Here is a 13,017-nt window from a genome sequence, read left to right on the forward strand (position 1 = left end):
TGACCAGCTCCTGCGGTAGGCTATTCCATAGATTCACAGTTCTCACTGTAAAGAAGCCTTGTCGCCTCTGCAGCTTGAACCTTTTTTTCTCCAGATGGAGGGAGTGCCCCCTTGTTTTTAGAGGGGGTTTTACAAGGAACAGGATTTCACCATATTTTTTGTATGTGCCATTTATATATTTATATAAGTTAATCATGTCCCCCCTTAGTCGTCTTTTTTCAAGGCTAAATAGGTTTAATTCTTTTAATCTTTCCTCATAACTTAAATTCTCCATGCCCCTAATTAGCTTCGTTGCTCTTCTTTGTATTTTTTCCAACTCCAGGGCATCCTTTCTATGAACTGGAGCCCAGAACTGAACTGCATATTCTAGATGAGGCCTCACTAATGCTTTGTAAAGTGGCAATATTACATCCCTGTCCCGTGAGTCCATGCCTCTTTTAATACACGACAATATCCTGCTGGCCTTTGAAGCAGCGGATTGACACTGCATGCTGTTATTTAGTTTATGATTTACAAGTACACCCAGATCCTTCTCAACAAGTGAATCCGCCAGTGTAGCTCCCCCTAGGACATATGATGCATGCAGGTTGTTGGTACCCAGATGCATTTATCTACATTAAACTTCATCTGCCAAGTGGACGCCCAAACACTTAGTTTGTTTAAATCTGCCTGCAATTCACGAACATCTTCCATAGACTGAACTATATTACATAGCTTGGTGTCATCTGCAAAAATAGAAATAGTGCTATTAATCCCATCCTCTATATCATTAATAAATAAGTTGAATAATAGTGGTCCCAGCACTGAACCCTGGGGTACACCACTTATTACCGGGGACCATTCAGAGTAGGAATCATTGACCACAACTCTCTGGATACGGTCCTTGAGCCAATTCTCAATCCAATTACAAACTATATTTTCTAAACCTATAGTCCTTAATTTACCCATTAGGCGTCTATGGGGGACAGTGTCAAATGCCTTTGCAAAGTCCAAAAACACTATATCCACAGCGGCCCCTCTGTCTAGGCTTCTGCTTACCTCTTCATAAAAACAGATTAGGTTAGTTTGACAACTTCTGTCCTTAGTAAAACCGTGCTGGCTGTCACTTATAATACTATTTTTTGTCACATAATCCTGTATATAGTCCCTCAATAGCCCCTCAAACATTTTCCCCATGATGGATGTTAAGCTTACTGGTCTATAATTACCCGGCGAAGACAACATATAATGTTCAGACTTGGCGGAATTGCTGTTGAATTCTGCTGCGGACAGTCCGCAGTGGAATTCTGCAGCAGCCGTTTTTTACATTGGTTTCTATACATTTTTAGGAAACTTAGTTCAGACGTTGCGGAAAATAACTGTGCGGAAATTAGGCTGCGGTGCAGAATTTTCCTCCGCAGCATGCACATTATGTTGCGGAGAAGCAGCGGAGTTTCACTGCGGATTTCAGCTTTTGCAATGCAAAAACTGAAATCTGTGGCAAGTCCGCTGTGATAACGTCTGAATTACCTGTCAAATATGCAAATGTTGGTGTAGATTCGTTGCGTAATTGCCCAGAATCTGACCAACATTTGCAGCGGAAAAATGTTGCCACGTTTGAACGTGGCCCAACTCACCAGCATGCAAGCTCATAAAACGTAATATCAACCATTGGAAGCAAAAAGCACAAAGTTAGATAATATTGTGTCAATACTCCACATTTTGTTCCAGTAACTAATAAAAACTAAAAAAGAAAGCATAAAAATAAAATAAAAAATGAATTTCTGAATTGTTTCCTGCCCTGGTTTAAGTTCAACACCTCTGCACTCTTTTAAGATGTGTGAATGCGCAAATGGGAAAAATCACAATTGTTATCCTTCCATTTTCTTCCACTGTGAATATTATACAAACTTACCTTTGTGAGAAAATATCTCTATAAGGGCTGCCATGTTGCAATGCTATTCCATAGCCTCTGTCTGCAATTGTGTTTGCTACTGTGTAAAAGGTACAGTCTTGATCATTTATAGCCACATATTCCAGAACTGCTGCATCCCAAACAAATGCATAATTTCCATGTTTCACCTATGAAAAAAGACAATATAAAATGTAAGAGAATGCCAAATTTGTGTACTAGTTAAAATATTTACAACAGAATGTAAACATTGCTTTTTGAGAATATGGGAACATAATTATAATAAGCTGTATAAGCCTGGACCACAATCGAAAAAATCTATTAGACAACAGTGTAAAGGGGACCATCCCCTTGAAGACATTCCTTTTTGTACTTTACATTACCTCTCCAATTTGGCATTAAGTAAACTGTAACCCCAAAAACTGTCTGCCTCAAATCTAAAAAAAAACTTGATGCATTGAATATGTAGGCTGTATGACAGACATAACACAGTCGTTTTTCCACACGTTCTATTAAGTTATGTGCACACTTTCTGGCTAAATAATATCCTAAGACTGGGAATTATGACCACATGACTCCATGTCAAACCAAGGATCCACACTTTGGTTGGGTGTCCAACACTCTCTGAGCGCCTCTGTGGGTCACAGTGGCAGCCAGTCACTATCGCACAGTACATCCATAGGCAGATGTCTTGCTCCTCAGAGCATTGGCCGCATCGCTGATCCTTGATGTGTTGGCCCATGCTTCCATGGGTCCAAGCGGTGGCTAGCAACTACCTTTTGTGGGTGCCAGTTGTGCACTTAACAAGTTAGGCGACCCATACATATGTTCCCTTCACCTATAGGTTACATGCGGCTACAGTTCATGCACTTGTTCTTGATGTGATACAGGCCAAGGTCTTTACTGAATGGCCTCCATCAATATGTGCCCAGCCAGTAAATATTACAACTTGTAACTAATATGACAATCAGTCTTGAACACCATCTAATTATTCAATACTCCAGATCATTTTCAGAAAACCATTGGGGAGAATTTGCTAAGAGTTTTACATGTCAGTCTTAAACTTTATTGCACTGAAGAACAGTGCCCCAAATTTATTAAGAAGCGCACTTTCGTTCACTTCCGATCAGAGTACCATTGGGTAATCTTCAACATCAGGAGTACCATCTGGATATTTATGATATTCCACTCACACAGCCTTTACTCCCACAGGAATTTTTACCTCAATTATCTACTGAGAACAAGCAGAGGAGTAGAGAAACTGTGATCCCAGAGTCTTTCATACACAACTGCCTGCTTCAACTAAGATGGTGTCACATACTCACTATTTATTACCTTTTTCCCTCTTCCTTCGGTACTACCACAGAATGTTCTATTGGACGCGGCTGTATCGCCACGTCCCTCTCCTTAACTTCACTAGTGGCCTTTACACACACTGCTACGAATAAACCATAATGGCGGACTACAGGGGACATCACCAGATAAAGGGAGGACGTAGACATGACACAAAAGTTATTTCACAACCTGCTGTTTATCAAGTGGAGATACTTAGTGTCACCTTCCTCTTTCATGTACGTATGGAAACAATGGGAACAATGGTATGCCCCATGCAAAGTCATTAGATGTTGCTTTATAATTTACCAGTGTATGGCTTCGTTCACATCTGCGCCAGGGTCCCGTTCCGACATTCCTTCGGAGCTTTCCTTTGGAACGGGACCCTGACTGACAAACGGAAACCAAATGTTTCCGTTTCAATCACCATTGATTTCAACGGTGACGGATCCGGTGCTAATGGTTTCCATTTGCCTCAGTTGTGCAAGGGTTCCGTTGTTTTTCCGATGGAAAGCTCTGACGTTCCTTCGGAACGGAGCCCTAGCGCAGATGTGAATGAAGCCTAAGTAATAGGTCATAGTGCTGACACAACATGGCTGCTCTCTCTCCCTTCTCTCATTAGGAAGTCCCAACATGATCTGAAGCACCAACTAGTTACTGAAATTACATTTAGCTGCACCTAAACTAACCCTTTGCTCTCTACATGCCAATGAAACAGAAACTTTTCCCCTCAACCGTAAAAAAAAAACCTATTCCTATGGGAACTAAATTGTCAGGTTTTACATTATCATTTACAAGGGAGTAGTCTCGACAACAGACATGTTAACTGATCATAGTCTGGACACTAAATGGTGCTTTTTTTTTTACCCATCTCACAGTAGGAAAAAACAACTAGTAAATTAATTACACCCAGCCAGTCAGCTGCAACTAAACTTGCTTTCTTTGTGTCCGCAGCTCAAGAAACTCTCTCAGTGGTAGTTAGTCATAGAGAGAGAGAGCTTCCATTAATAATATGCACATATTAAACATTTTAATGCTAAAATAAATCCAAATTTCTTGTTTGTAGCATTTGAAAGTCAAGGAAAAAAACATCCCCAGGTTCAGCGGAGCAGAAACCAAATAAATGTGCAAGTTTTGATTACACAGAAAAGCATTATTTTTACTCATCATAGCTATTTCAGAAGTTTCCTCCTCTTAGTGCAAAATGTAATTATAGTTTTTACTATGGCCATTCTAAATAATAAGCAAATATTTTTTACTTTATTGTCCGTTTAATTACTGATCATCTGTTTTTGAATAGAAGCCACAGAACGATATGGAACCATAAATAACAACTTTAAAATGAATATCCACCTTTTATCATCATGTCATTTTTAGGTCCAACATTCTGTGCTGATTCATTTCTTAATATATCTTTATAACGGTCAGAGTTCTGTTTTTGTAAAGCAGAGCTCCAAATCCTCTTGCATAACAAAAGGGCAGATTTGCTATTCAAAATGTGCCGAAATTCTGTAATAAATTGAAACACATTTATTAACCAATTTAGACACTTTTTTCGACACGCTTGACAAGGGAGCGTGGTTTAGTGGAAAAGGGGGCGTGACACTGTGCGCCAAAAAATGCTAAGAAAATTGTCAGCAAAAAAACTGGCGTAAATGAAGCCAACTAGGCGGTGGTATAAAGAAGAGAAAAGTTTCTAGCATGTCTGGCAAGATGTGCCAAATTTTTTCCTACACCATGCATCACTTTGATACATTTGTAATAATTTTCTGACTGCCTTGTCTAAGTTTATACTGTCTTAAACTTAGACAGTATTGGTAAATCTGCCCCATAGAGTTAAATTATGAAATACAGCCATCACTAGAGGGAGCATAAGAGCTTACTGCATTCTCTTAAAGGGTAACTAAACTTTTAAAAAAACCTTCTGATATGTTATAGTCACATGTCAGAGGTTTTGATTGGTGGGGGTCTGAGCACTGAGACCCCCACCATTCGCTAAATCGAAGCGTCGGAAGCGCTCAGGTGAGTGCTGAGATACTTTGTTTCTGATCGACTCACCCGAGCGCTTCTGCCGCTTCGTTTTAGCGATCGACGGGTGTCTCAGTGCTCAGACCCCCACCGATCAAATTTTCTGCCATGACACTATGACATGTCAGAAGTTTTTTGAAAGTTTAGTTACCCTTTAATATTGATTTCAATGAACTAGCAGTGTACACTTCTAAGTTCTCTAGTAGTGACTGCAAGCTGCCAGACTTTTACCATTTAACTCTATTCAGGGGATTTGGAGCTTTGTAAAAACAGAGCTTTGGTTGCTTTGAAGACATATTAAGACAATACCTATTTGGCACAAGCCATTGCTAAGCTGGCTGCAAAGTGGGGGTTGGGCTAAGTACATGCTACTCATGTGCACTAAAATAATGGTTCTGTTGGATCAGTGGAGTAAAAAAATAGATTTTTCTTTACACTTCACAGCTGCTATTTTGTTAAAAGAGTGAAAATCACAAATAACCAAAATGTTTTCTCCATGTCACAGACACATGGACAGATAAGGTATTTTTTTTAGTGGGAGCCCACCAAACACTTTTCAATTTTCTGGACTGCTATGAGTGGGATATCGGGGTAAAAGGATTTTTGGGTTAACTGCTTTCACAACTGAATTACAAGGTGTTCAGTAGAGTTCACTGTGTTAAATACCGATCTGAACATGATGTTGAGACCAGGGGTCACTTTAATTGGGTACTTGAATTTTTTTTTATTGAACAATAAACACAATACAATTAGTGTATCAATAAAGAAACAATGGCATCACATCATGTGTACATATACTGAATAAAATACAATGGAAAGATAAGAGACCGAGCATCCGATCGCACCGGAGGCAACACTCATTCCCACCTAATTGTAAAGTGCACAACATAAATCAGGATGTTGCAAATAATATATAATACATATTGTACTAATAAAGGTAGCTGAACATAGTTAAACTGAACTTCCGCACATGTGAGTTTCGTACTTAACAACATATTATCACATTTCGAGTATTAAGTATATGGGACACGAAAGCAGCAATACATCTCAGTAACAGTCATGTACAGCAATGGGACCCCTCCCACATCCAAACACTGGACACTTCAAGAATCTTAAAGATCAGAGGAGAGGCCAGCTCTCAGTGATCTTGGGTGCAACAGGGCCATAGAGGAAGCATTCCAAATTTCCCAAATTTTCTGGAATTTGTAGGGACAGCCTCTATGAGTATATACCATTCTCTCATATGGAATTGTCGTGTTTATCAATTGTATTCATTGGCTACAGGTAGGAGGTCTATCGCCCATCCATCTGATTGCAATGGCTTTCCGGGCAAAAATAGAATTATTCCCCAAGGAAGATCCTGGTATGATGTTACCACATCGAATCATCTAGTAGACCCACAAGACAAACCTCATGGGTGAAAGGCACCGGGATCCCCAGAAGAGATGACAACTTCGATATTACATACTCTCAGAATGAGTTCATATATGAGCATTCCCATGCCATGTGCCAGAAGTCAGCTTGTGGTTCCGAACACCTATGACATCTAGTGTGTGGGAGTCTTCCCATTTTATGGGAAGCAAAAATTCAGAAAGTATAATTGAGTCATACAGTTGTTAATTGCAGGAGATACAGAAAGTGGAGACGCCAGTGCCTCCTCCCAGTCCTCCACCGACAAACCTGGAATAAGGGATTTCCATCTAGTCTCAGAGGCCAACTCTGTAGATTCTAATTTGTGTCCCAAAAGATATGTATATAATGCTAATATAATGCCCCTAGGGCCGTGTGTTACAAAGATTTCAATCAAGGGATAGTCAAGACATCAGGCATGATATACCCAGAAACTGGCTTCGGAGAGCATGTCTTAATTGCAAATATCTGTAAAATGATGAGCATGGTATGTGGTATAATTCCTGTATTTGTGTAATTGATCAAAGAGTCCCATCACTGTACACATCCCCCAAGGCCTCAACACCATGTGATGTCCAAAATATAGTATCCGTAAGTAGAGAGATATGAGAAAACATAGGGTTTTCCCGGAGAGGTATTGTGGGATGGAGGCAGTGGTAGTAAAATATTTCTTTAGCTGCCCTCCATACCTGATAGGCCAACTTGTGAAGTAGCAGTATGGGCGCTTGTATTTTAAGAGAAAGTGTAGATAGCTTCTAGTCTTTATCTATCCAATATATAATGTAGACACTCTTTATAGTAAACAATATAATTTGTTTTCATTTAAATGATCTACATACGATATACTGTACATTTTTGGTTACTTTTGACACTAGGCAACATATAAAAAAAAATGTTTCTGGGACTTGTAGCTAGAAATTCCTCTAATGTTTAATTATAACTTTGTTGTGATGCTTTACATCCATTTTCTGTACTCCTTGAAGATTACATGTGATATTTGCTGCTTTGTAAGTTTGTTCAGTGTCAAGAGCTTATATTTAGGTTAAGATCAAAACTCTGTTGTCTTTGTTCTTCATTTTGAATGACTGACTCTGATTAAGCTCATTTCGGAGCTTTAACAATGTCAAGGACTTTGCTTAGTTTATGATCCGCAGCTCCTTGACTTCTTTATGAAATTAATTCTAAGCCACTTCGCCACAAATTATTTCATTTGTTACAATAATACATTCTGGCTGGCAGTTTCCAACTTGTTGGAGAGTTTGTTAACATTCTGGGAATGTTCAAACATTTCCAGCTCGTGCACAATACACAATGACAAATCTTTTAGATAGATATAGTGTATTGTATAACAAGTAACAAACATAAGTATATAAAGAAAGCAGCAAACTGACAACATTTAGTATAAGGATATAGTGGCAGCCGTTTTCAAGGTGAAAACATTAACCTTTTGTGTACTTGCCACCCTTTAATCAAAACGACAATTTTGCCTTCCCATCATAAAAGTGTTAATATGGTCGTAGACATGCAAGATTAGATTTTTCATGCTGGTTCCTGTCAGTTTTGACATGGACTTCCCCCAGAGATAAACAGTGCTCTAAGTGTCTGTCAGCCTTTTGAAATATCATGCACATACTGTCAAACCAAATTTGCATGTTTATAGGGAAGTTGCAACTGATAACGATTGGTCAAACAATCACATGGGCAGCTGCTTTTCTGCTAACAGATTTGATTCAGCTGACGACAGTTTAAGTGATATAAAATTACACTTAATAATATGCAGCAATTTGGCTGGATTTAATTCGCCTGCTAGTGTGTCTTTCAATTTGTGCTGGGATTTCCTGCTGGGAGAGGGGCAGGAAGAGGTCATTCACGGTCTGAAGCCAGCCATACACATAAGACAATGATCGGCTGCAATGCAATGAACAAACAATCCTACCAGCAACAGAAGAGACTAAACTAGACGATCTAGGAGTCAGATTTAAAAAGAACTGACTCCCTGGGGCAAGCGCAAAGTGGCAAATGATCTACTGAATTCAGTTGATCATGCCATACACATGAAGTTTCAGCCAACCACGGTTGAAATTTTCCAACCTAGTCATTTACATCTGACAGATGTTAGTCGTACCACGTTAAGTTTATAAATGAAGGTCAGCCGAAATGGATAGAATCGTCCATTTTGGACAATTTTTATCTCATGTGTATGGTCAGTTTAACAGCTATTTACATGCCTCTTGCATTTCCATCTAAAAGCCTGCCAATGTATGCAGCAATACAGGCTAAAGTATTGCTGCATAAAACGGCACATTTGCCATTCAAACGCTTGTGAAAGCTCAGATACAATTTCTATGCAAGTTGTAATAAATGTGATTTTCTTTCGTCAAATAACTGAATATTTACCTCGATAGAAGAGGACAATTAAAGCACTTCAATTATTAGTTTTTATTAATTATTATTTAGAGTGAAAGTTTTATTCAAATCCTACAGTAAACAAAAATTAGATTTTTGCATTGGGCTTAGCGTATTTCCAACACACGTTTTAAAAATAATTACATTTTTTTAGAAAGGAGATACATTGTTCCTGGAAATTTCCTTTGTAACACAGGGGATCAGAAAAAAATAAATCACATTTATTGTAATGTATATTACACTATTTATTTCTGCGTTATTAACATATTACTTGTTAAGATAATTCACATTAATCACATAGTATAGATAGACATACAACATCAACACTTTAAACAATGAACGACGCACTGGGATACTTAAGGGCATGACCACACATGGCGGAATTCCTCCGCAACTGTCCGCATCAATGCCGCACAGAATCTGCGTTGCAGATTCTGCAGCGGATCTGCACAAAATGTGCAGAAAATTGATGCGGACTGGCCGCTGCGGACTGCAGGAAAAGTGCTTCTCTTCTCCCTATTCAGTGCAGGATAGAGAGAAGGGACAGCACTTTCCCTAGTGAAAGTCAAAGAAATTCATACTTACCGCCCGTTGTCTTGGTGACGCGTCCCTCTTTCGGCATCCGGCCCGACCTCCCTGGATGACGCTCCAGTCCATGTGACCGCTGCAGCCTGTGCTTGGCCTGTGATTGGCTGCAGCCGTCACTTACACTGAAACGTCATCCTGGGAGGCCGGACTGGAGACAGACGCAGGGAGTTCTCGGTAAGTATGAACTTATATTTTTTTTTACAGATACATGTATATTGAGATCGGTAGTCACTGTCCCGGGTGCAGAAACAGTTACTGCCGATCGCGTAACTCTTTCAGCACCCTGGACAGTGACTATTTACAGACGTCTGCTAGCAACGCTCCCGTCATTACGGGAGCCCCATTGACTTCCTCAGTCTGGCTGTAGACCTAGAAATACATAGGTCCAGCCAGAATGAAGAAATGTCATGGTAGTAAAAACAATACGCTCCGCAGCACACATAAGATCTGCGGACTTCATTGCGGAATTTTGACTCTCCATTGAAGTCAATGGAGAAATTCCGCCATGAGTCCGCAACCAGTCCGCCACTGCTCCGCAACAGACAGAGCATGCTGCGGACACCAAATTCCGCTCCGCAGCCTATGCTCCGCAGCGGAATTGTACGCATCGTGTAAACGAACACTGCTAAATTAAAGTGAAAGTCAATGGAGAAACGGCTCCGCTGCGGATTAACGCTGCGGAGTGTCCGCAGCGGAATTTAAGTGAAATTCCGCTATGTGTGAACCCGCCCTAATAGTGAAAGCTTCGTCTTTGCCAGTTGAATTGTAAAGTAAAACATGACGTTTAACAAGACTTTGCATTAATTACACTTCCTTGATTTTTATGCTCCCATAATTTCAAAGTTACGGTTTCACTGTATGCTTATATTTATTTTTTTATTAAGTTATTGCCTCTTTTTTTTTACATAACATTAATAAAATTATTCGATAACTACTTTAACGTTAAATGCATGGATGATATAAAAGTTCAAATATTTAAAGGGAAGCTCCACCTCTGATTAATGCTGGTAATAGAGCAAATGCATTCTGGAATGCTGTTTGCACCAGTAGAGCAGCACTCTGTGTGCCGCAGTGTATGTTCTCTTCTGGAAGAAATGCTTCTAGGTGAGAATACGTCTGTAATAGAGTAGAGTATATGGAATTAATAAGAAATAAAACCTCCTTAAATCTTATATGGAGTCACGTGGAGGTACAGTAGTGGGCCCATAGCAAGCTATAGGCGATGTATTACATATTAGTTTTGTCTTAATTATTATATAGTTCTGAGAGGAGGTCATCATTACATAGGTCCATTAATTAACATTATACAAGGTCACATCCAGCAGCATAATTTCTGTATATAGTGAAATTTTTGTGCTATTGTACATGGGGAACTATAGTAATTACATGAATAATAGAATATGCAGAGAACACAATAAATTGGAGCTATTTGTCTTCTAACAACCAGAATGAATATAGCAATAAGGGGCTCAGCCAATTAGTTGACATAGCTGTTCAGCATCTCTTCCATACTGAAATTCTTGTAGATTTCTGCAAATATTTATTAACCATTTCATTACTATCATGTCATTTATAGCATTAATGACCAGACAATGTTGAGAATTTTTGTTGTATCGTACATGCTGGTTTTGACTTTTACAACTTTTTTTTTTGCATAATATTTTTCCATAATCCATAGGGCATTATTTTGTACCAAAATGAACAACATTTTCTGTTTCTGTTTTCATGGTATAAAGATACACCAACGTTTTAAAGTAGGTTTCTTTTTACTTTACAGTAAATCTCCTATATTTTCTTGTTATCAGGACGGGGTTAATGCTGTATCTTGTGATTTGGGCTCACTGCGACATTCTTCATTTTTTTATTTATTTATTTATTTTTTGTATACATTGTGTCCTCCCCGTAAGATCAGGACAAACCTTTAGGGGAGATTTCAACTTTACATTTTTTTTTTTACATTACGGTTTACTGTCATTTCATCCCCAGTTACAGGGTGACATTTTGCCTTTCCAACCATAGAGCTGATCTTGGTCTGCAAAGTCCCAGCATCTCTACCCTATTTGTTACATGCCGACACGGACTATTACAATAAATGACATTGAACCTTATTGCATTGTATACATGGTTTTCATTTAGCACCATGTATGTAGTGATCAGGAAAGTAAAGACAGTAATAGACTTGCTCTGCCTTCTCTGTCCAGATTATGAATGTATCTGACAGCTGTCTCTCTCCTTTTGCAGATGCATGTTGTTTGTATAGCGCAGACTCTGCAGTAAAGCGTATAATCTTCACAGCCGGGTTATTGGCGGATCTCTCTGACATTTAAAGATTTTAGGCAGTTCTCAAGAAGCTAAAGTTTTAAGTTTAGGGAATTATTTCCAATTGAATCAAAACAATGATTTGTCCATGTGGGTGAATTTCCTAATATAATATTTCAAGAGTATATTTCAAACCACAGCTTCAATTGACATGGAGATGGAGTATTGATTTGAGAGTTTGGGCACAAAAGTGAGTGTTGAGTTTTCTATAATCATTGCCTTCGATTATTGAGTATCTCATGTAGGAAAAGCTGGGTAACTGGGTGACCTTAAATAAACAATGAACACACACGTGCATGCACACCGGCATATGCATACACGTGCACACACAGACACATGTATATACACACAAACACACATACACATACAAGCAAGCTCACATCCTGACACTCACATTGGAACCTCAATACAACAATGTATCTCATCATTTTACAAAGGCAGATATGCATGGCAAAGCTTTTAAACATATTTTCGAAAAAAGTCATCTGCATTGAAAAGGGACATATCCAGAATGTATTTGGAAGTTGCGATATAATTGAAGTTATAATACAGCAACTTCATATATTACTATGATTGTTAATTGCTACGCGCGAGTTTGGAAAATTGTGACATAACACTTACATGTTAACAGACTGTCACACAGACAACCTCTGCTTATGTCTCAAACTCCAGAAACACGAAATACAAATTCCTGCCAACTTTTATAATTGTGTAAACTTCCATCTGCTAAAACCGAAGCTGTCACATAACAGAATTCAACAATATTTATAATGCAAAAAAATTTAGAAGCATGGTAAGAAAGCAGTGACATAGAAAAGTAAAGGGAAGTCTTAGTTCATGCAGAAAATCTCAAAGAGATATTGTAGCATCTGAGGAAACAATCCACAAATTCGAACTCTGCCAGCCTTAATCAGTCAATGACTTTGTTCCATAATAAACAGGAGAAGTAGAAACAGAAGTCACATTCTTGTACCGCGCTGTCAAGTATACTTCAGTTTATAGCATGGCACAATCTAAAAATTATTATTCTGGCGCTACTGTTA

At 38.8% G+C, this 13,017-nt stretch overlaps 1 protein-coding gene across 1 annotated transcript in view; it reads right to left on the minus strand.

Moving 5' to 3' along the window:
* GRID2 (glutamate ionotropic receptor delta type subunit 2) overlaps positions 1-13,017 on the minus strand; it is a 1,233,941-nt gene that overhangs the window by 151,122 nt on the left and 1,069,802 nt on the right. Inside the window, exon 14 of the mRNA XM_075860662.1 lies at positions 1,895-2,061. Within this exon, the coding sequence (XP_075716777.1) occupies positions 1,895-2,061 (167 nt within the window). The remainder of the gene's footprint in view (positions 1-1,894; positions 2,062-13,017) is intronic.

Source organism: Rhinoderma darwinii, chromosome 1 (assembly GCF_050947455.1).
Source record: "Rhinoderma darwinii isolate aRhiDar2 chromosome 1, aRhiDar2.hap1, whole genome shotgun sequence".
Classification (NCBI taxonomy): domain Eukaryota; kingdom Metazoa; phylum Chordata; class Amphibia; order Anura; family Rhinodermatidae; genus Rhinoderma; species Rhinoderma darwinii.